The following is a 23,357-nucleotide window of genomic DNA, read 5'->3' on the forward strand; positions in this document are numbered from 1 at the left end:
CTGTCAGAATTTGTTTTTCTCATGATGTCATTGGGGTAGTGGGGTTTGGGAGGAAGCTTACTTGAAGTAAAGGGCCATTTTCAATCCATCGTATCAATGGTCCATGTTATCCACATGGTTTATGGTCACTGATGTTGATTAGATTACCTGGCTAAGGTAGTCTTTGTCTAGTTTATCCTGTAAAGTTGCTTTTGTTCCCTGCTTTCCATGCCATACTTTTTGGAAACCAGTCACTATGCACAGCTTAAAGGGTGGGGAGTTATGCTCTCCTCTTCAGGGTGGAATGTCTATATAATAGGAACTCTTCTGCATGGGAAACTTGTTTCTTCTCCCCTATTTATTTCTTTATTAATTTATTTACATCAGTATGGATTCATAGATATTTACTTTAAACTTTGAGTTACATCCAACACTACTTTATTTTTTTTTTGTTAAAATTTTTCCAGCTTTGGCCATTAGGAACTCTTTTAGTTGGTTCCTGTGTCCTTTTGACACACTTTCATCAATGTGTTGTTGTTGTTGTTTGTTTTTTAGCTCTTCTTTCTTTATCTTTTAAATTTAATTTTATTTTTTCAGTGTTCCAAGATTCATTGTTTATGCCCCACACCCAGTGCTCCATGCAATCCATGCCCTCCTTAATACCCACCACCAGGCTCACCCATCCCCCACCTCCTCCCCTCCAAAACCCTCAGTTTGTTTCTCAGAGTCCACAGTCTCTCATGGTTCGTCTCCCACTCTGATTTCTCCCAACTCCCTTCTACTCTCCTTCTCCCAATGCCCTCCTGTTATTCCTTATGTTCCACAAGTAAGTGAAACCATAAGATAATTGACTCTCTCTGCTTGACTTATTTCGCTCAGCATAATCTCCTCCAGTCCCGTCCATGTCGATATAAAAGTTGGGTATCCATCCTTTCTGATGGAGGCATAATACTCCATAGTATATAGGGACCACATCTTCCTTATCCATTCGTCTATTGAAGGGCATCTTGGCTCTTTCCACAGCTTGGTGACTGTGGCCATTGCTGCTATGAACATTGGGGTACGGATGGCCCTTTCTTACTTTATGTCTGTAGAAGATGCTCCAGGCTCATCTTGTGCATTTCCAGATCCAGTCCTAGAATCAATCATTTTTCCAAGGAGCCTTGGTTCCTTTTACCGGAGAATGGTATTAGAAACCAAGTTGTGAGTGTTAGGTGTGCTTGTTCCTTTGGGGTGTTATTTCTTTTAGGACCTCTCAAGCTAACAAAGCTGTGTGTGTGTGTGTGCGCGCGCGTGCACACACACACACAAGTGCATGCATTAACCCTTGCGTAAACACGTATCTATAGATATTTCTATATGTAACCATTTGTAACTACATTGAGTTAAACATGAGTTCCTACTGATGCCTCTAACCCTAATCCATTATCACATGGTGGTAATGTTGATGATGACTTTGATTATCTGTAAATCTCCAGTCTACTGTGGGAAACCTGGTTCCTGTCATCCACAATCCATTTATTTAGTCATTTGATTCCAATATATATGTATGGCAGTATCAGAATTGTTAACCTCTCAGACATGTTGTTTTGTTTTATCTTCTCTCATATTAAATATCCTCAGTGCCTTTAAGCATTTTAGACTGCTAATCTTGCTCATACTCCATCAATGCGGAGTCCATGTTTTCCTTCTCCTGAGAAATAACCAAAAAATCACTCTCTGTTTTATTTATTTATTTATTTTTAAGATTTTATTCATTTATTTGACATAGAGAGAGACAGACCACAAGTAGACAGAGAGACAGGCAGAGAGAGAGGGAGAAGCAGGCTCCCTGCTGAGCAGAGAGCCTGACGTGGGGCTCGATTCCAGGACCCTGAGATCATGACCCGAGCCGAAGGCAGAAGCTTAACCCACTGAGCCACCCAGGCGCCCCTCACTCTCCATTTTACAAGAGAATGACTTCTAGCAAGTACTTACCCTTGGTATACACAAAGCACTGGTTTAAGTGCTTTATGTACATGAACTCACTTAGTCCTTATAACAGTCCTATGAGACTGGTACCGTCATTATCTCTGTACTACAAGGGGAAAGGTTAGTAACTTGCCCAAGGTCAAACAACTAATGAGTAGTGGAGCTGGGATTCAAAACTAAGGTCTGATGTCAGAGTTCATATCTGTGATCATTATTTTGTGCCACATTGCTGCTAAAGCCTCTTTTTGAAGTACTGCTGTGCATATGTAACACCCAGACTTGCAAACTATCAGTGATTCACCACTCCCCATTCGATAAAGACCAAATGTCTTAGGTAAGACTTCACTGCCTTCCTCAATTCAGTATATCCTCTGCTCCAGCTTAGCCAGCATGAGCAGTGAAGACTGTCAGAGCATTCTGAGATACTGTTTCACCTTAAGAGCACACTCTCTACCCATCCTCCCAGATAAAGCCCAGATCAAGCCAAGCCCCTTCCACAAAGCCTCCTCAAATCCCCTCTAGCAGATGCATTTGCATGGATCTCTTCCTTCTTTGTCGACACTCATTATTCATACCCTTTGTTTGGTATTTAGTTGTGTTTTAATAATATACTTTTCATTGGTCTCTCCAGTCTCCCTAGTTGTTCTCAATACCAGCTTGTCATTGTTGATGACTGTTATAAGTTTAATTCCCGCATGACTTATTTGATGAGAAGTTGGGACTTTGTGAGATTTGTGATTGCAGTATTTGCTCAGATATCATCATTATCCATTCAATAGATAATCAAATGCTGCATTAGTATATGTTAGCCAATCAAATTAGTTTGGTCTTAGACCATGAACCATGCTCTATGCAGCCCCTACTCCCTCAGATCATGTCCCTATTCTAGGAGGTCAAGATGGCCTATTCTACATAGTTCCCATCCTTACAGCTCTGTATAGGGCTTAGCTGTGCGGGGTGATATTAAGTGGAAGAACTGTCCCCAGTTCCTATTTCAGTGTGGCTAGTATGCCAGGTTTTACAGGAGTGGGTCTGGCACCAGCTGTGTCTCAGATTAATCTCATTCAGCTCCCTAAGAGGGAGCTGGAAAAGAAGGCGCACCCATGAGTTCTGCTTCAAAGAGAAGAACCTAGATTCAAACTGTAGCCTGTACTTGCTAAACTTTAGTAATTTTAGTGCCACCTTCATGGTTTTTGCCATATCTGCATAATGCTCACATTTTTTAACTTAAATTTTGGTCTCATTTTACATAGTAACATTGTAGGTTTAATATGTTATAGTTTTTCAAATGGATATTAAAATAAATGTATAAATATTAGATAGCTGTTCTCTTGTATCACATGCAATTATGTCACATACCTTGATGGTGTGTCTGCGACCCTTTGGGGGACACAGCCCTGCTGTTTTGGTTTTTCCTCCTGACCCCTTTTTAGGTGTGAAGTCTGTTCTGATCAGGTCACAGGTGTCCAGGCTGGGCTCCTGTATTCTAGTGGGTTCCACAGGGGCACCTTCAGAGCCACTCTGAGGGTAGAGAGAGTCCCTGGGCAAGACTGTGGGCATTTTCTTCTCTTCAGAAAGAGGAGCTCAGCTTTTAGTATTTCCCCTGTCCAGGGTGCCTAGTTAAGATTTTATTTGAAGAAAGGCTTCTATGGATTTTTTTAAAGTTTGAAAACCATAGGGCAATTCACTCTAGGGTAGGTACTGCCAGAAAGACGACTTCATCCATATATTCATTCAGTACTTCTCTAGGCCTCTTACTTAGCTCTTCCTAGCTTTGGTATCAAGAGAGCTGGCTCCAACTGTGTCTTGATTGTTGTAATGAAGCAAAATATTTCTCAATATCTTGAGATGATAGCATGCTAAATACTATTCTAATACTGTTCTACTTGATCTAGGCTGAGAGTAAGCCTTTGGTTCAAGCCCAGAAGCCACCTTCCAAGATCAAGGACCTCAGAATGACTCGATTCTTGCCTAAGGTGGGAAGTGATGTTTAGTGTCTTTTTTCTAGGAAAGGTTGAAGGTAGGCGGGTGGCTAGGATAGCTTTTCAGAGGCATTTTTCATCAACTCAGCATGACATGATGCATATGTTCTTTTCACATCTCCACACTATTTTAAATGTTGCTATTCACCGAGAGACTACCCCTCTTGTAATCATTCAGTGCATGAAGGCAGGGATCCAAGTGAGGTCAAATCAATAATATAAGGGAAATGTGAGCTTATGTTGCACCAAAGGAGATGTACATTTTATAGCTGGAAATGTTTTCCCATATTAGGATGATAAGATATTGGAATGAAGATAATAATGGCTAACACTTACGGAATACTCTACATGAATTTCCTCATTTACCTCCCAAAAGCCTTATGAGGTAGATCCCATTTTTGTCCCCATGGTAGTGGTGAGATAACTGAAGCTTAGAGAAAGAGATGTGTGGCCTATTTAGGGTCTGCAGTTGTATGTGGTGGAGCCGGGATTCAAACCCAGAGCTCATCTTCTTGACCACTCTGCTTTTTTCTACAAGAGCTTTGAAAATAGATTTAGGTCTGGATTTGGTTCAGACTCATTCTTGCTGTAGCAGGGGAGCTGGGAGAAATGACTACCTGGAGACATAGAGTTCTTGTCTGAGGCTTCTGCATCTTATCCACTTTCTCCTTATATAGAATCCAAACACCAGCATTGCTTCACTCCCTTTTGTGGATACCAAGGGGAAGAAGAACATGGTTAACTTCCCACGCATCAGCAACAAAATCTTGCTAAAGCCACCCCTCCTGTATCAGGTGAGTACAGGGTAGTGGACATGGCCCTGAGCAGGCAGGTCAAATAGTCTGGTCCGGAACCAAGTTTAGAAAGGCTGAGGATGGTGGGAAAAGCACAATGTCACCTGAAGAGTTGGGTTCTCGTCCCATTCTTACTCTTTACAATGAATGTAAACCTTAGCAAATAAATCACTGACTTTCTTTTATCTACAAAATGGGCTCTCCATAGGGTTGTCCTGAGGATTCATTGAGGGAAAGAAGAATGAAATGTCTGGTATGTAAATGGTAGAAGCATATGAAATGATTGTTTTCCTTCAATGTCTCCTATATTTTTTGGTGGAAGTACCAAAAAGAAAGAGCATAAGAACATGCCAAGTTAAAGAGGTATTACAGACACAAAAGTTGAAGAGTTTGTGCCCTTGGGCAAATCACTTTATCTAGTTAGGAAATGGCCTTCTTAAGAGCAGTAGTAAAAAAAAAAAACTATTCCTATTTTTTCCTGGAGTAAGATGTCACTGGGGCTGTCAACTGCATAAGGTATTGTGAATGGCCTCACAGAGAATAATGTGTGTCAGACAGATACTTCCTTTGAGAGGAAGACTGAGAAAACCTAATGTCTGATGATTATCATTTTCTCCCTGGAAAGCTAGGAGAAGAATCTGGCTGGATGTGGGTGTTCTTGGACTGATTAATGGTTTGTGACACCCAAAAGTCTAAGCGGTCCTTTATTTCAAGTCTCTTTGTCTGGACAGGAGAATCAAAGTCACAATCAGATGCCAGCCTCTGAGTTCAAGGCTTCAGAAATGCCTTTTCATTCAAGCATTAAAGCTGAAGATCCCAAGCCAGAGGAGAAACCACCAAGAAAGCACAAGGTGCCTCTGACAGCGGCAGGTATGTCTTTTGGGAAGTAGCAGGATATAGGGGGTTGATTCTAGATATAGGGGGTTGAACCAGAGAGGGCTAAGCTTTGAAGTGTTGGAGAAGTCAACTAAGACAACAAGCCAAAATGAAAGTAACAGTAAGCTTCTCATCACTTACTGTGATAATATAAGGAAGAGGATAAACGGGGAAACACCAGCTCCTCAGTGTTCCATTTTCCCTGTGGACTGGCATCACTCCAGGTCAGATGTGTGAGCTCAGTCAGAGTTCACTGCCTAAGGAGATGAACAAGCCTCCTGTCATTTTATGCAGGAGGGGGAGAGAGAGGTGGAGGGGAAGGGTTCAGAGTGGAAATGTACTGAGTACTGAGTCAGAGTAGGGCAAGTGTCTTGATGTCTCACGTCCTCCTCTTGATAAGGAGGTCTTGGCAGAAGTACCTGAGGAAGGCATCTGAATAGGGGCTCCTGGGTTAGAAATGTAGATGTGCATAAGTGCATGGCTGCTTAGGGGAACCTGAGCCCTTGACTGCAACTTCTCAGAGATTTCATGCACTGGCTCTGCACCAATGCTGGTGTGGGGAGGGCAGCTTACCCATGAACCCTGCTAGGAAACCTTTATAATTACCTATTGTTGGGCCTGAAAGAGCACTCATAATTTTTGGCCAGGACTCCTCACAAGGTTCAGAGATGCATCCTTTCTTCAAAGGAAGAAAACCAACACCCACTTTGCCAACACTATCTGACGCTTGGAGCTCTTTACCCACAGCCTTTAAGTCGTTGTCCTTCCTCTTCTTAAACAATCTTAGGAACTACCCACAAGGAGACCACTTCAATCTTGAGCTAGTTCTGCCTTTACAGAGCTCATATCTGCTTCCTTGCTGTCTTAGGTCTTGGTTCTGTCTTCTGGGCTAAGAATAGGCCTTACGCAACTTTCACATGACTGCCCTTCACACAGGTCTTGTCTCTCATGTCTTTCTTCCTCCTGGCAGTTCCTTCTTCAACTCTTCAGCGGTTTGTCAAATAACATGGTGCCTTCCCCTCCCACTCCCAATCCTCAGGACTCTCTCTCTCTCGGCACTCTCCAATGTAACCCCTTAAAGTTTGAACCCCACCCCACCTGATGCCAAACCAAACACCAAACACCAAACACCTGATGGGGGCTGGCCAGAAGAGGGTGCAGAAGAGCCAACACAGTCCTTGCAGTCCGAGCTGCAGATTTGAGTGGGTAATACCTCCTGGGCCTTTAAAGTTGCACTTTAGTAACCTGCCTGGCGCTTGAAGACATTATAGTTTGCAAACCCTCTTGGGAAAAACTGTGTAGCCCCAAACCATATCAACTTGGAAACTGCTGTCAGTAGTTTCATACTACTGTTGACACCAGCTTTACCTCCTGAAATTTTTACCCATGCTGCTGCAACCCATAGCTTTTGGGGGCTAAATTCTCTCTTTCCTTTCCTTTGTGTTTCCCTCCTGATTTGTTGGAATCAGCACAACACCTTAACATTTATCCTTTACATTTCTACCTGTGAGATTCAGTAAGCCACGTAGTTGAGGGCAGGAGTGGCTGCTCATGAGCTAGAAGGCGTGCCATCATCAGGACCCTGCACAAATCCCCACGTTGCCTCAACTGACAACTATAGTGTCTTTCACACAGAGGCTCTTAAGTTTTTTAAGAACGAGCTATCTTCATATGAGCAAAGTGAAATCCTGGGCTACACGGAGCTGTGGTTCCTGGGGCTTGAAGCAGAGAAGCTCCGCGTGACTCCTGAGAAGTTCAGCAAAACGAGTTTTGATGATGAACACGGCTCCTATATAAAGGTGATGGGGAAATATGTCGTGGTAACTCCAGGGGCCTGGGGCTCAGGGACAAGAAGTAGTCTGGAAAGAAAAAAAAAATGTGTGGGTTTTTTCTTTTTTTTGAAATAACATTTGGTGATGATATATCTCAAACTAGGCATCCTGAAGGATTCTAGTAGGTGTTAACCAAAGAAATGTCATGTTTAAAAATGGGAAAACATGCAATTAATATACAAACTACTCTGCTAACAGATACTGATTTTTCTCCAAGAGTATTTGGGGAACAGGCTTGCATCCTGAGCAAATTCCCACAGGTTCTTTTTCTGCATATCCCTGTACCCATTGGAAGAGCCAGACTCCAGGGGAAAAATGCAGTCTCCACAACATCCTCTTTTTTGTCTCCTCCATACAATCCCACACATGGACCTCTATTTCATTTTAAATGCCATTTCTCCACAACCAAAAAAAGTTCTTCTCACTGTAGTCCCTGGCACCCAGTCCTTGACTCCTTTCAATTTCCCAGAGATGGATCCTGGGAAGGGGATCTCTCCTTCTCCTCTTCTGATTGCATCTCTGGGATTAACCAGGATAGTGCCTCTTATCAGCCTGAAGGCAAAATCTGGGCAGTGGAAAGTGTCTCTTTTGCCTCAGAAAGCAATTTCCACTTCTGAAAATGTCCAGATACATGATGCTTAGTCCACCAGGTTACTAGGCTGCTGGGAATTTCCTCCTCTGGACATTTCCTCACAATGTGGTTACATTTAAAGAAGACAAGATTGGTCTTCGATGGCTTCAGAGAAGAGACATATTTCTTAGGAGTATTTAGAGCCGTGTGTCTCAAGCTTTACTATGCACACAATTCCCCTGGAGATCTTGTTAAAAATGTGGATTTTTATACAGCAGGTATGGGGTGGAGTCTGAGATTTTGCCTTTTTCAGAAGTTTCCAGGCAATGCCCTTCCGGCTGGTCCTTGGGTCACACTCTGAGAAGGAAGGCTTTAGAATTTCTGGCACAGATTCTCCATCTAGTGCCCTGGTTCTCAACATTTTTAGGCCAAGGATCCCTTTGGGAGTCTGATATATGCTATAAGTCCTCATTCTAGAAAATGCATCCTGAACATACATAGTTTCAAAGAGGAGTGGATTGTTAAGGGATCCTTGGTTAAGAATCTCCAATACAAACCTTAATTCCAGTTCATCTGGACACCTTTAGCTCCTCCACCCCGACCCTACCTGGGCGTCAAGTCTCTGGGAAATTCCCCAGCAATGTCAGCAGTACCTTTATATTAATTCACTGCAGTTCAGTTCCTCAGTCTCAAGTACCAGGGAGCAATGTTACTGGTGGAGGCAAGCACGGGGATAATGCATGCTCACTGCATAATCAAAATCTCCATCTCCATTTCATTCCAGTGCATGCCAAATTCCCAAACAAGCAGCACAACTGCATTCTCATTTCTATTCTGTCAGCCATTATTAGCTGTTTGAGAACCTATCATATGCTTGAGCATGTGCCAGATTCTGGAAATATAAAAGGAACTATAGAAATGAGTACAACCTGGTTCCTGGCCTCAAGTAATAACAATCAATGTCAAAGTTGACATGTAGATGAATAATTATGATGCAGCCAAATTGGTGACCTGTGCAAAATACCTTTATGCCAACAGGCGCAGAACTTGTCCATTGCCCTTTCCCTGTACATTGTCATGACAAACCGTTGCAAGTAGGGTAATCCATATCCATGTATTAGTAACGTACCTGTTGATACGCATGGTCCTGATTCTTGCTGTATAAATGAACCAGCAGCACAGAATCACAGACACACCCTGAGGACTTGTGTACAAACACGTCTTTCACCTCTCCCAAATTCCTGAGTGCAAAACTGGGAATCAGAGATTCTCAGAACTGGAAGGCATTAGAGGTTTTTATCTAGGACCTTCAGTTACAGAAGAGGGCACTCAGTTCAGAGTGGGAAAGTGACTTGTCTGAAGATAGGGAGATAAAGTCTTTTAAATTAAAAATTTCCTTTTGCTTTGAGTAAATACCTGTTCTCTAGTTCCCAGACCATGGAGGGACATGGTGACTCTGGCTCTTGGAAAATCTTTCTCCTCTTAGTTGAGAAAGGTTCAAGTTCTGTACTGCTAACTCTCACATTAGAATTAAATCTGGGTAAGTCAAGAGGGGAGCCAGATCTGTCCAGGAAGAGGCAGAACAGACAGGAAGCCTTCTTTGATTGCTGGAGACACATCCAGGGTCTGAAATAGAACTTCCCCCAAACTGAGCCTGCTGCTTAGCTACATTCAAGAATTATGAAATATCCAAACTGAAAGGGACCTTAGAACTACTTCATTCACTCATCTTAACTTTACAGGTTCCCACATAGGCAGAGGTGATAGCAGGACTGGGGCTAGAACCCAGTTTTTCTTTTTTTAAATTTTTTATTTTTAAAGATTTTTTTTACTTATTTGTCTGAAAGAGTGAGTACAAGCAGGAGGAGAGGCAGGCAGAGGGAGAAACAGTTTCCCCATTGAGCAAGGAGCCTGATGTGGGACTCGATCCCAGGACCCTGAGATCATGACCTGAGCCCAAGGCAGACACTTAACCGACTGAGCCATCCAGGCATCCCTAGAACCCAAGTTTTCTAAAGACCATCCAATGTTTTTTGCACTGCCTGACATGGATAGAGCCTTGTGGGACCTTCCTGACGCCACATTGGTAGCCTGGGATCTGAGCAGCCACCTGACCAATGCAGCAGTAAGGAGAGGAGGATGGGAGTTGCACAAACACCTGGTGCAGTTCAGAAAGTTCCCCCAGGGGTAAACCAGGGCCTGACACAGGGACACCACTATCAGGGAAGCCCCAGAGCCTATGGCTCTGTTCCTTACCCTGGTCTGACTTCTGCAGGTCCTGCATGACCACATTGCCTACCGCTATGAGGTTTTGGAGATGATTGGGAAAGGGTCCTTTGGACAGGTGGCCAAGTGCTTGGATCACAAAAACAATGAGTTGGTGGCCTTGAAAATCATCAGGAACAAAAAGAGGTGTGGTTTGGTAGATGGCCTAGGCCATGGGAGGGGTGGTCTGCATGATTCTGGCCCCTTCACAATGCCAACCCTTCCTGACTCTGCCTTTTCCTCTGATCTTCCTTGTCCTTTCCTCTTTCTCTAATTATCTGATTCCACAATGGGGCAAAGAGGAGGCAAGAATATGATGTTTTTAGTGCTTTCTACCCACACCCCCGGGACTCTTGTTGGGGCGATGGGGAGGGGCTGGAGAAAGTGGCTAACTGCTACAGTATGACATGACACTGTGAATTCTGTCCCCATTCCCTATCCTCCCTGCCACTCCCCTGCCGCTTCAGATTTCACCACCAGGCCCTGGTGGAGCTGAAGATCCTGGAAGCTCTCAGAAGGAAGGACAAAGACAACACCCACAATGTGGTGCACATGAAGGACTTTTTCTATTTTCGCAATCATCTCTGCATCTCCTTTGAACTCCTGGGGTCAGCTGCTTTTTCTCTTAATTTATTTTCTTTTGAAAAGTTGCTTAAGGTGACAGAAGAGAAACTTCAAGGTCAGGACACTAGGTTTTTCTAGATGTGGGCTTTTAATGATTAGAGTGGACACGATGGACAAGGAGCCAACGGAGCTGACACAAAGCTGCCCATCTCACCCCATCCCTCAGTCACACCTGTCGCCTGCCAGCATACTTAGGGTGTGCTGCCTCAGTTCTGGGTGCCAAACTGGGTGACATAACCAATACAAGTCCTCTTCCCTCAAGACTAAAACAGAAATATATTGAAAGGGATTACTCTTTGCCACCATGTCCCCACTCACTGACTTTATAATCCTGTGATGCTGAGTTTGGAACCCAAGGGAGCAGGCAGCTAGTGTTCCGGGGCCGGGGAGGGGGTGGGTGGGAAGGACTTTGATTTTGAGCAAATAAGGATAGGAGCAGATATTTTTGGTCAGGAAACAGAATCTGACTGAAATAGATTAGCATCACCTTTCTGAATATTGGAGCCAGAAGGGTGTGCTAATTGGAAAGGCATGCTAATTTAATTAATTGTCTCTCTGAGAAGATCATCTTCCATAATTTGAACAAAACCAAAAACCCAGAAAGAATTTAGCAAAGGGGCATAATTAGGGTAGACGCTCAGGGGCTCAGTATTATGGGATTCACTGAGCTGGTAGCTTGGTGCTCCCATGACACCACTGCTGTTAGTAAAATTCTAGGAACCAGGTAAATTTGAATCAGAAGGAACATTGATACTTTTCTCAGCACCTCTGATGACTACAAAATGTGGTCCACTTTCCAGTATGCAGAGGTGAATTATCTTTCTTCTGTCAAAATGAACAAGCCAGGATGCCTTTTTAGACCATTACTCACAGTCACAGTCAGATAGATATATTGTATTTAAGAGAACTTTGATAAGTGAGGAGGGACAGGAGTGCGGAGGGAGAATCCAAAGACCAGAGAGGTTAGGAGTTTCCCAAGGACACACAGCTAGTCAGGATGAGGCTAGATCTTCACATCTCCCCTGTACTCCTCAAGAATAAATGGCTTCCTAAATACTTCCAGAGTTCAAGAAGGCTTAGAAATGGAAGATCGGGAGAAACCAGGAAGAAGTTGATGCAGAGTTGTCTCTGGGCTGTGCCCTTCTTTCTCTCTTCTCCCCATCTTAACAGTTTGCAGAGTCACAAACTGGTAGCCCACAGAACCATTTTTCTTGTTAAAATGCTTTGCATTTATTTCCAACATTTGTAAGTCATCAGATTTCACATAATATAAAAGGTTTTTTATACAATAGTGCAGGCTTCTGCCTGTCTAGAAAATTTAGGATAATCTAGCAAGAGTAAATCATTTCTGCAAGGCTACAGTTGGATGGGACCAAGCATCCAGGCTCACTTTAGATAGGGTAGGGTTTCTCCATTTGCCTTAACCCCCACCTGCTCACTCTCTTATCCCCTTACTATCAGGAACCTTTAGATGTTTTAGATAGCCTTATTAGCTTGGGGGGGTAGGAGTGGCCACTTGTTTGGGTGGTGGAATTCCTGGATCTCTTCGAAGGGCCTGAGAAACTACGAATATTTCAGAAGTTTGGCCCAACCTTTTAACACCCACATGTGTAACAAAGTGGTTAAATGATATTGCCACATAAGAAACAAGGGGACATCTGAGAGGCCAGCACAGTGAGCTTCACACCGGGTCCCCCAAGAATCATGGGAAAAGTTGAGTATGTAGGACATGGAAAGCCCTGCCTCTGGTCTGAGGCTTGCCTACTCCCAGAGGGAAACCAGGTGATACGGGATTGCTTGTAGGCTCAAACTCAGCAGTATATCTTCTGCACTGATACACACACCTCACTTTCTCTCCCTTTTTCAGAATCAACTTATATGAGTTGATGAAGAATAATAGCTTTCAAGGCTTCAGTCTGTCGATAGTTCGACGCTTCACCCTCTCTGTCTTGAAGTGTTTGCAAATGCTTTATGTAGAGAAAATCATTCATTGTGATCTCAAGCCTGTGAGTACAAGCTCTGTCCTGCCAAGGGAGCAGGTTCCCACCCTCAGAAATGGTTCGCCCCATTCTGTTCTCCAGTGGTAACTGAGAAGCCATCATGGCCAAGGTTCCATGGCGGGAGCCAAGAAGTTATGTTTTTATGTTGTGTAAGCCAAGAACAATGCGGTGAAGACTAAGGGGCAGATATCAGGGCAATGCTTTATCATCATCAGGGCAATGGTTTATCATCAAGACAGACGGGAGCAGGAAGGTCTGAGGGCTTTCCTACAGGGGGCTTAAGGATGTGCAGAGACATATGTTATGTAGGTAGATGGAGAACCTCTGTACTAAACCCTGACTTTATCCACTGTACTCTGAGTTGGTCCTAGGGTACAGCAAATCCTTTGCTCCAAATGACGTGCCCTTCCCACATGTCCTGCTGGCGTTCTATTCTTAGCTCTATTATTGCTCTGGTTGCTATGTAGGGATGCTTTCTTTATCTTCCACTAACTGCAAGCTCCCCCAAGGTCAGGGACCATGTCTTCTCACCATTTAATTCCCAGGATCTATCATGGTACCTGGCAATAGTAATGGTAGGCAACAAATAAATGCTTGTTAGAAGGGTTAATGACTGCAGACTTGAAGAGTGTGGGGAGGTAGCTAGGGGAAAGGGATAAGGGTGTGAAGTAGGCAATCAGGAGCTGGTTCCAAAAACAACATGGCTCTCACAGATATGTAAATATCCCTTAAATTTTCCTCATTCCCTCCCTTCTCCTCACGCTCCCTGAAACAGTTAATTTTTTATTGTTTTCTGTTCCTGTATAGTTTATACAGCATTATATCAGTTTCAGGTGTACAATATATTGACTCCAACATTTCCATACCACACTGGTGCTCATCATGATAAGTGTACTCTCTAATCCCCATCATCTATTTCCCCCATCCCTGCACCCACCTTCCATCTGATAGCCATCAGTTTGTTCTCTGTGGTTAAGAGTCTGTTAAGAAACATCTTGGTTTGTCTCTCTCTTCCTCTCGTTTTTTTGCTTTGGTTCTTAAATTCCACACGTGAGTGAAATCATATGGTATTTTTCTTCATCTCACTTATTTCCTTTAGCATTATACTCTCTAGCTCCATCCACATTGTTTCAAATGGCAAGATTTCATTCTTTTTTATGGCTGAATAATGTTCTATTTTATATATATATATATGCCACCTTTTCTTTTTTTTTTATGCCACCTTTTCTTTATCCATTCATCAGTTGATGGACTCTTGGGCTGCTTCCATAATTTGGTTATTGTAAATAATGCTGCTATAAACATAGGGGTGCATACATCCCTTTGAATTAGTGTTTTTTTTTAAGATTTTATTTATTTATTTGACAGACAGAGATCACAGTAGGCAGAGAGGCAGGTAGAGAGAGAGAGGAGGAAGCAGGCTCCCTGCTGAGCAGAGAGCCTGATTCGGGACTCGATCCCAGGACCCTGAGATCATGACCTGAGCCGAAGGCAGAGGCTTAACCCACTGAGCCACCCAGGTGCCCATGAATTAGTGTTTTGTATTTTGGGGTAGATATCCAGTGATGGATTATAGGGTAGATCTATTTTTTTTAATTTAATTTTTTTCAGTGTTCCAAGATTCATTGTTTATGCACCACACCCAGTGCTCCAATGCAATACATGCTCTCCTTAATACCCCCTACTGGGGTCACCCAACTCCTCAACCCCTCCCGTCCAAAACCCTCAGTTTATTTCTCAGAGTCCACAGTCTCTCATGGTTTGTCTACCCCTCCAATATCCCCCAACTCACTTCTCCTCTCCTTCTCCCAATGTCCTCCGTGTTATTCCTTATGCTCCACAAGTAAGTGAAACCATATGATAATTGACTCTCTCTGCTTGACTTATTTCACTCACCATAATCTCCTCCAGTCCGTCCATGTTGATACAAAAGTTGAGTATTCATCATTTCTGATGGAGGCGTAATATTCCATTGTATAAATGGACCATATCTTCTTTATCCATTCATCTGTTGAAGGGCAACTTGGCTCTTTCCACAGTTAACTTTTTGAGGAACCTCCATATCAAAACAATATATTTTTTTTTAAAAAACTGTAACTCATTGGGCAAATTTGGGATATATTTACAATCCAGTATTGACAAGATAGAGATGTTCTCTCAGGGCTTACTGGTGGAGTCTCACAAGACTGGTGATACATTGTTTTGTTCTACACATTCAAGTTCCTAATCCTCAGCTTTGTCACTTCAAAGGGTCACTACATCCATGGTTTTGGGCTTAGAAGACTGACCCTAAGCAAGGAAATTCACATGACATAGTGGATTTCTTTGAGAAATAGTAAACTAGAATATACATACCCAGTAGAAAAGTGTGCATGCAACCAGGAGAGGGCTTGGTGATTGTAGATCAAGAATCGGGGGGTTATTCAAAGATACAAATGTAGTGTTGTGAAGGGACATCTGCACCCCAATGTTTAGAACAGCAATGTCCACAATAGCCAAACATGGAAAAAGAGTCCAGATGTCCATTGACAGATGAATGGATAAAGAAGATGTGGTTTATATATACAGTGGATATTACTCAGGCATCAAAGAAATGAGGTCTTCCCATTTGCAATTATGTGGATGAAGAAACTAGAGGGTGTTATGCTAAGTAAAATAAGTCAATCAGAGAAAGACAATTATATGATTTCACTCAATGTGGAATTCAAGAGACAGAACAGATGAGCATAGGGGAAGGGAGGGAAAAATAAAACAAGAAAAATTAGAGAGGGAGACAAATCATTACAGACTCTTAATCATAGGAAACTGAGGGCTGCTGGAGAGGGGTAGGGTGTAGGGGAATGCAGTAGCTGGGTGATGGGCATTAAGGAGGGCACTTCATATAGTGAGCACTGGGTGTTATATACATCTGATGAACCACTGAACTCTACCATGGAAATGAATAATATGTAAATTAATTGAATTTAAATTTTTTTAAAAGATTCAAGGAGTTATTGACTCAAAGGATAATTCTAATGAGCCGCTATGGCTTGATGCATCAATCCCCTTTCTAGAGCTATATTCTGTCAATATGATGGGAAGGCCTATGCCATTCAGTTACGGAACCTTTGCATTGGTCTGGAGACACACCAGTAATGTCTGCTTTTTACAGACTTTTGCTGATTGAAGACTTCCAGTTAATATAGATATTCTTTAGGAAAGGAATATGGACTAAATTTGTACTTTCTTGATTTGTGGTATTGAGAACTGTGAAAACATGACTGTTACTTTAAACTCCAGCCCTAGGTAGTACACCCTCATGCTCGGAAAGCCCAGCTCTGCTTCCTTAATCACAGCTCCCTGGGGACCCTGGTTTCACATTTTCCCCAAAGTCAGTGAAAGAATCACAACTCAAATTGAATTATTGCCTTTTTTTTTTTTTTGATCCATTACTGACATATCAGTATGTTGGAGGAACATTTACTGGAAACATTAGATTTAGTCAATGATATTTCTAAGGCCTTATGCAAGCAAGAGATAGAGTCAGGTGCTAAGGAGATAAAAATAGGGTTCAGGAGTTACACATTCTCTATGGGGAAGGAGACAAAATATGTGCAAAAGAAATACTGCCAGGCAGCCAATCCTGGGTCAAAATAAGAGGTACAGACCACAGATTGAATGGAGTCAGAGGAGCGGGGAGAACATGGTGTCTGGAGATGTGGGAGGAGGCCAGCTTGGAGCTAGTCACGTTTTGAACTGGTTCCCAGAGGATGGCAGGCATTCTGGTAAGTAGCGTGTGTAGAGCAACATTATTAAAACCTGACATCTGTCTTTCTCCTTCTCTCTAGGAGAATATAGTGTTATACCAAAAGGGCCAAGTCTCTGTTAAAGTCATTGACTTTGGATCAAGTTGTTATGAACACCAGAAAGGTAGGCCCATTCTGCTCCCTTTCTGAATTTTCCTATTTTGATTTCTTTCACTTACTGAAGCACCACTTCTGATGTGGGGTCACCTGGGTTCTAGTCTGGGCTCAGCTGTAACAATTGCTGGTGTGATTTTGAACAAGTTCTTTCACTTCTCTGAACCTAAATCTCCTCATCTATAAAATGAGAAGATTGGACTCAAATTCTACAAGGGTCCTTTGCAGCTCTTAAATTCTTTTTTTTTTTTTTTAAAGATTTTATTTATTTATTTGACAGAGAGATCACAAGCAGGCGGAGAGGCAGGCAGAGAGAGAGGAGGAAGCAGGCTCCCTGCTGAGCAGAGAGCCCAATGCGGGGCTCGATCCCAGGACTCTGAGATCATGACCTGAGCCGAAGGCAGCGGCTTAACCCACTGAGCCACCCAGGCGCCCCATGCAGCTCTTAAATTCTGTATCTGGAATTACCCCAGAGCCTTGACCCCCAAAACTAACTAGATGTGCATCTAAATTACTAGAGACCTCTGAAAATTTACAGCTCCCAGGGTCTTACCCCAGATGTACTGAATCTAAATTTCTGGGGGAGACCCCAGCCGTCTGCACTGTAGAACACACAGCCATTCTGAGGTTTGGGATTCACGGCCCTAAGCTCTCAAGACTATATTTTCTCCCAAGCTAGAATACAGAAAACAGCATTGGGGTACATTTGCACAAACATCACTCAACTTGATTTAAGTGCCTCTTCTTTTGACTTCTATCAAGTTTGAAGGCAAGAACATGTACCATTTAATAAATGCTGATGGAGTATCTTCTCTAGGTCTGTTACCATTCTGGTTACAGGAACAAAAAAACCAAACATGTCCTGTGCTCTGATTGCTTACAGTTCAGTGGAAGAAACAAAGATATGAAGGTAACAGGTACAGTGATTATGAGTATGGGCAGACTGTGCTAGGAGCATAGCAAAGAGGCGCTTGGGACCTGCCTTCAAGGTGGCAGGGCATGTCAGAGGAAGCCTCCTGAGGCCAAAGAAAAGACTACCAGATGGTTGTTTCCACATACTCTGCAGTACTACTTTTGAAGACACACGTCTTTTATGTATGGAACCCATAAGAAATTCCAGCTAGAAAACAGGCTTCCTCCCACAGAGTACCCATCTGCTTACTCTTCTCAGCCACGAAAGCTGTGCAGCCTCTTGCCTTGGCTGCCAGGATGCTCCCAACAGAATTTGTAATGATCCTGTCCTTGCTTACGGATAGTCATTTCCCCCTTTCTGTATCTTTTGAGTTCCCTTTATCTTTATTTTAACCATGAGGTTAAATAGAGTATGGATAGAGGTTAAATAGAGTACTCTATACAACCATGAGGTTGTATAGAGTATGGATACTAGACTTGAACGGCCTGAGTTCAAATCCCAGCTCTGCCACTTATCCCTGAATGACCTTGATAATTTCCTGAATCTTTGTATGCCTCAGTTTTCTCATTTTAAGATGGAGACAGTAATAGCACCTGCTTCACAGGATTGTTGAAAGACTAAGAGTTGCTTTCTATAAAGCACTTGGAATAGTGCCTGGCACATGGTAAAGATTTCTCTTTTAAGATTTTATTTATTTATTTGACAGAGAGAGAGGGAGAGAGCACAAGCAGGGAGAGAGGCAGGCAGAGGGAGAGGGAAAAGCAGGCTCCCCGCTGAGCAGGGAGCCCAATGAGGGACTGGATCCCAGGCCCTGGGATCATGACCTGAGCCGAAGGCAGATGCTTAGCTGACTGAGCCACCCACACGTTAAGGATTATAGGAGTGCCCATTAAATCTGTTTTTCAAAGTTATGCTGGGTATATATGTCCTTTGATTGCAAGGTACCTCAAAAGCATTTTGTACATAGGCAGCATGTAAAAGTCATTTTTGTTATATCTTTACTTTGTTTTAAATCACAAAATTGTTGTTTTTTACTGTAACCAATCCAAACAACAGAGAAGTGACTACAGAATCCTTGCCCTGCCAGCATCTAGGTAAAGAATGTTAGCTTGCGGAAGTAACTATAGTGTCCCGTTTCCTCACCTCTGAAAAATATAGGCTCCCCACCGTACTGTCTTCTGTACGGCTTCATCTGTTGAGACTCTGGGGCCCCTTCCTCCTATATGTTATACAACACAATGCACACAATATATTGAAGACACACTAGGAGAGTACACATTTTGCGTGTTTCTTTTTCCATTTTACTATGACTCTTTCCTTGCCAAATCACAATACTTACAGAAGATAGCTACCCAAAATTAACATGATAGTTTGAAAATTTAGCTTTATATTAATCTGTTTCCTTTTTTAATACAGTTTGGTTGACTTAAATGTCCTTCCCTAGAACAATGCCTACGTTAAGAGTTCTTGACCAATAAAGTGAGCATAGTAACACCATATAATAATCAGGTTGCTGTGAAGATTTGATGAGATTATACATGTACCTTGACTCAGAAGTGCTGGTCAGGGGATCCTGGGAGGCTCCGTGGGTTAAAGCCTCTGCCTCTGGCTCAGATCATGATCCTGGGATCGAGCCCCACATAGGGCTCTCTGCTCAGCAGGGAGCCTGCTTCCCCCTCTCTCTCTGCCTGCCTCTCTGCCTACTTGTGATCTCTCTGTTGAATAAATAAATAAAATCTTAAAAAAAAAAAGTGCTGGTCAGCTGTACTTCCATCTCCCTGCAAAGCCTGGAGAGTGAAAAGGGGAGGGGAGTCTTAGTTATCCTCGACCTTCACCTGAGAAGGTATACTGGAGAAGTGTGTTTTGGAGAGAAGGATTTTACATGCTGGTTCTCTTTCTTTCCCAGTGTACACCTACATCCAAAGCCGGTTCTATAGATCCCCAGAGGTGATCCTGGGCCATCCCTACAACATGGCCATTGATATGTGGAGCCTGGGCTGCATCATGGCTGAACTGTACACCGGATACCCTCTGTTCCCTGGGGAGAATGAAGTGGAGCAGCTGGCCTGCATCATGGAGGTGAGGGGAGGGCTGAGGTGCCACGGGATAGTAGATAGCTTGCCCTCCCAAACACTGGGCTGCATCACAGTCGTTGTAGGGCAGTGGCCTGTGTGCTTTTTTGTTGTTGTTGGGTGTTCCCTAAAAATAGCTTTGGAATTACGTGCACCTCTGTACACTTTTGCCTTAACATCAAACATTTCTATCATACATTTAAGTAGTTGCAGAGGATGAGATTTCCACATTATGAAAGTGACATTTTATTTTTTATTTCTATTTGTTTTTATTGTTTAATCATTTCAAAAATCTTGTATAATTAACATACAGTGATATATTAGTTTCAGGTGTAATGATTCAATAATTCTATAGATTACTCAGTGCTCAACATGAGAAGTGTATTCCTTTTATTTTTATTTATTTATTTTTTGGGGGGAGAGAATGTACTTGCAAGCCTGAATCGAGGGTGGGTGGGATGGGGAGGGGCAGAGGGAGAGAGAGAGAATCTTAAGCAAGCTCCATGCCCAGCATGGAGCCCAACATAGGGCTCCATCTGATGACCCTGAGCTTACATCCTGAGCCAAATTCAAGAGTTGTATGCTTAACCAACTGAGCCACACAGGCACCCTGATAAGTATATTCTTAATTCCCCTCATCTAGTTCGCCCGTCATCCGCTCACCTCCCTTCTGGTAACCACTCGTTCTTTATAATTAAGAGTCTGGTCTTTTTTTTTTTTTTTTTTTGGTCTCATTTATCTTTGTTCATTTGTTTTGTTTTTAAAATTCTGAGTATAAGTGAAGCCGTATGGTATTTGTGTTTATCTGACTGACTTAGCATTATATTCTGTTCATATATTCTGTTTATATTGTATTTTTCTGACTTAGCATTATATTCTGTAAATCCATCCATGTTGTTGCAAGTGGCAGGATTTCATTCTTTTTTGTAGCTGAGTAACATTCTGTTGTGTATCTATATACCACATCTATATATACACACCACATCTTTGTATATGTATGTATACCGCATCCATATATATATACCATAATATATATATGCACCACATCTTCTTATATGTATACATCTCTCTCTCTCTCTCTCTCTAAATACACACACACACACACACACACACACACAACCCCCACATCTTTATCCATTCATCTATTGATGGACAACTTGGGTTGTTTCCATAATTTGGCTATTGTAAATAATGCTGCAATAAACATAAGGGTGTGTTTATCTTTTTATATTAGTGCCTTTGTATTCTTTGGGTAAATACCCAGTAATGGAATTACTGGATCATATGGTAATTATGTTTTTAATCTTTTGAGGAACCTCCATACTGTTTTCCAGAGTGGCTGCACCAGTTTGCATTCCCTCCAACAGTGCACAAGTGTTCCTTTTTCTCTACATCCTTGTCAACAGTTGTTGTTTCTTGTGTTTTTTATTTTAGCCATTCTGACAGGTGTGAGGTAACATCTCATTGTGGATTTTATTTGCATTTCCCTGATGATGAGTGATATTGAGTATCTTTTCATGTATCTGTTGACCATCTGTATGTCTTCTTTGGAAAAATATCTTTTCATGTCTTCTGTCCATTCTTAATTGGATTATTTATTTTTTAGATGTTGAGTTGTGTGAATTCTTCATCTACTTTGGATACTAACACTTTATTAGATATGTCCTTTACAAATATCTTTTCTTATTTGGTAGGTTGTCTTTCCATTTTGTTGATTGTTTCCTTTGCTGTGCAAGAAGTATTTTATTCTGATGTAGTCCCAGCAGTTTATTTTTGCTTTTATTTCCCTTGCCTTAGGAGACATATCTAGAAAAATGTTGCTATGGCTGATGTCAGAGAAATTACTGCTTATGCTCTTTTCTAGGACTTTTATGGGTTCAGATCTCACATTAGGTTTAATACATTTTAAGTGTTTTTGTGTATGGTGTAAGAAAGTGGTCCATTTTCATTCTTTTGCATGTTGCTGTCCGGTTTTCTTAACACCATTTGAGTCGTTCTAGAAAACAGAAATTTGGGATGTATAGATAGATAGATAATAGGTAGAAATTAGATAATTAAGCAGACTAACATAAATATATACTATATATACTTATACATATAAAATATATAAAGAAATATGTGTATATGTATATATATATATATATAGAGAGAGAGAGAGAGAGAGAGAGAGAGAGAGAGGGAAATTAGATTTTTGTTCATAGTCCAAGTATCTTTGTTCGCTGGTATAATCCTGTCTTTTTTCCATTGCATATTCTTGCCTCTTTTATCAAAGATTAATTGACCATATAGTCATAGGTTTATTTCTGGGCTTTCTATTTGGTTCCTTTGATCCATGTGACTATTTTTGCACTAGCACTGTACTGTTTTGATTACTACACCTTTATAGTATATCTTAAAATCTGGGATTGTGAGATGTCCAGTTTTGTTCTTCTTTTTCAAGATTGCTTTTCCTATTTGGGGTCTTTTGCAGTTCCATATGAATTTTGGGATTATTTGTTTTAATTTTGTGAAAGTGCTGTTTGTATTTTGATAATGATTGCATTAAATCTATATATTGCTTTGGATAGTATAGAATACACACACACACACACACACACACACACATATATATTTAACAGTATTTATTCTCCTAATCTTTGAACATGGAATATTTTTCCATTTGTTTGTGTTGTTTTCAATGTCTTTCATCAGTGTTTTAGAGTTTTCAGAGTACAGGTCTTTTTTTTTTTAATGTTCAGTTAGCACTGTATAGTACATCATTAGTTTTTGATGTAGTGTTCAATGATCCATTAGTTGCATGTAACACCCAGTGCTCATCACAACACGTGCCCTCCTTAAACCCATCACCCTGTTACCCTATCCCCCCACGACCCTCCTCTCTGAAACCCTCAGTTTGTTTCCCGGGGTCCATAGTCTCTCATGGTTTGTCTCAATCTCTAATTTCTCCTTCAGATTTCCCTCCCTTCCCCTATGGTCCTCCATGCTGTTGCTAATGTTTCACATATGAGTGAAACCATAATAATTGTCTTTCTCTGCTTGACTTATTTCCCTCGTATAATCCTCTCCAATTCCATCCATGTTGATGCAAATGGTAGATATTCATCTTTTCTGATGGTTGAGTAATATTCCATTGTGAGATATATATATACATATATATATATATATGTATATATATATACATATATATTTATATGTACATATAAATAAAATCATATATATATAAATATATATATAAATATATATAAATATATATATATAAATAAAATATGTACATATAAATAAAATATATTTTTGGCTATTGTGGACTTTGCTGCTATGAACATTGGGGTGCATGTGCCCCTTCTTTTCACTACATTTGTATCTTTGGGGTAAATACCTAAAAGTGCAATTGCTGGGTCATAGGGTAGCTCTATTTTTAACATCTTGAAGAACCTCCATACTGTTTTCCAGAGTGTAAACAGAACTAGCTTGCATTCCACTAACAGTGTAAAAGGGTTCCCCTTTCTCTGCATCCTCACCAACATTTGTTATTTCCTGTTTTGTTAATTTTTGCCATTCTAACTGATGTAAGGTGGTATC

At 41.6% G+C, this 23,357-nt stretch overlaps 1 protein-coding gene across 9 annotated transcripts in view; it reads left to right on the top strand.

The window, feature by feature from the left end:
• The window catches only part of DYRK4 (dual specificity tyrosine phosphorylation regulated kinase 4), a 55,336-nt gene that overhangs the window by 14,945 nt on the left and 17,034 nt on the right, over positions 1 to 23,357 (top strand). For all 9 annotated transcript variants that reach the window (XR_007129581.1, XM_047742710.1, XM_047742705.1 and 6 more), the window contains 9 exons: positions 3,846 to 3,926; positions 4,610 to 4,726; positions 5,458 to 5,596; positions 7,238 to 7,401; positions 10,281 to 10,417; positions 10,738 to 10,878; positions 12,762 to 12,900; positions 16,722 to 16,803; positions 19,613 to 19,785. Coding sequence is in view for 8 of the 9 variants with exons in the window: in XM_047742710.1 (XP_047598666.1) it covers positions 3,846 to 3,926; positions 4,610 to 4,726; positions 5,458 to 5,596; positions 7,238 to 7,401; positions 10,281 to 10,417; positions 10,738 to 10,878; positions 12,762 to 12,900; positions 16,722 to 16,803; positions 19,613 to 19,785 (1,173 nt within the window). In the remaining variant the exon portion in view is untranslated. The remainder of the gene's footprint in view (positions 1 to 3,845; positions 3,927 to 4,609; positions 4,727 to 5,457; positions 5,597 to 7,237; positions 7,402 to 10,280; positions 10,418 to 10,737; positions 10,879 to 12,761; positions 12,901 to 16,721; positions 16,804 to 19,612; positions 19,786 to 23,357) is intronic.

This window comes from Lutra lutra, chromosome 8, assembly GCF_902655055.1.
Source record: "Lutra lutra chromosome 8, mLutLut1.2, whole genome shotgun sequence".
Classification (NCBI taxonomy): domain Eukaryota; kingdom Metazoa; phylum Chordata; class Mammalia; order Carnivora; family Mustelidae; genus Lutra; species Lutra lutra.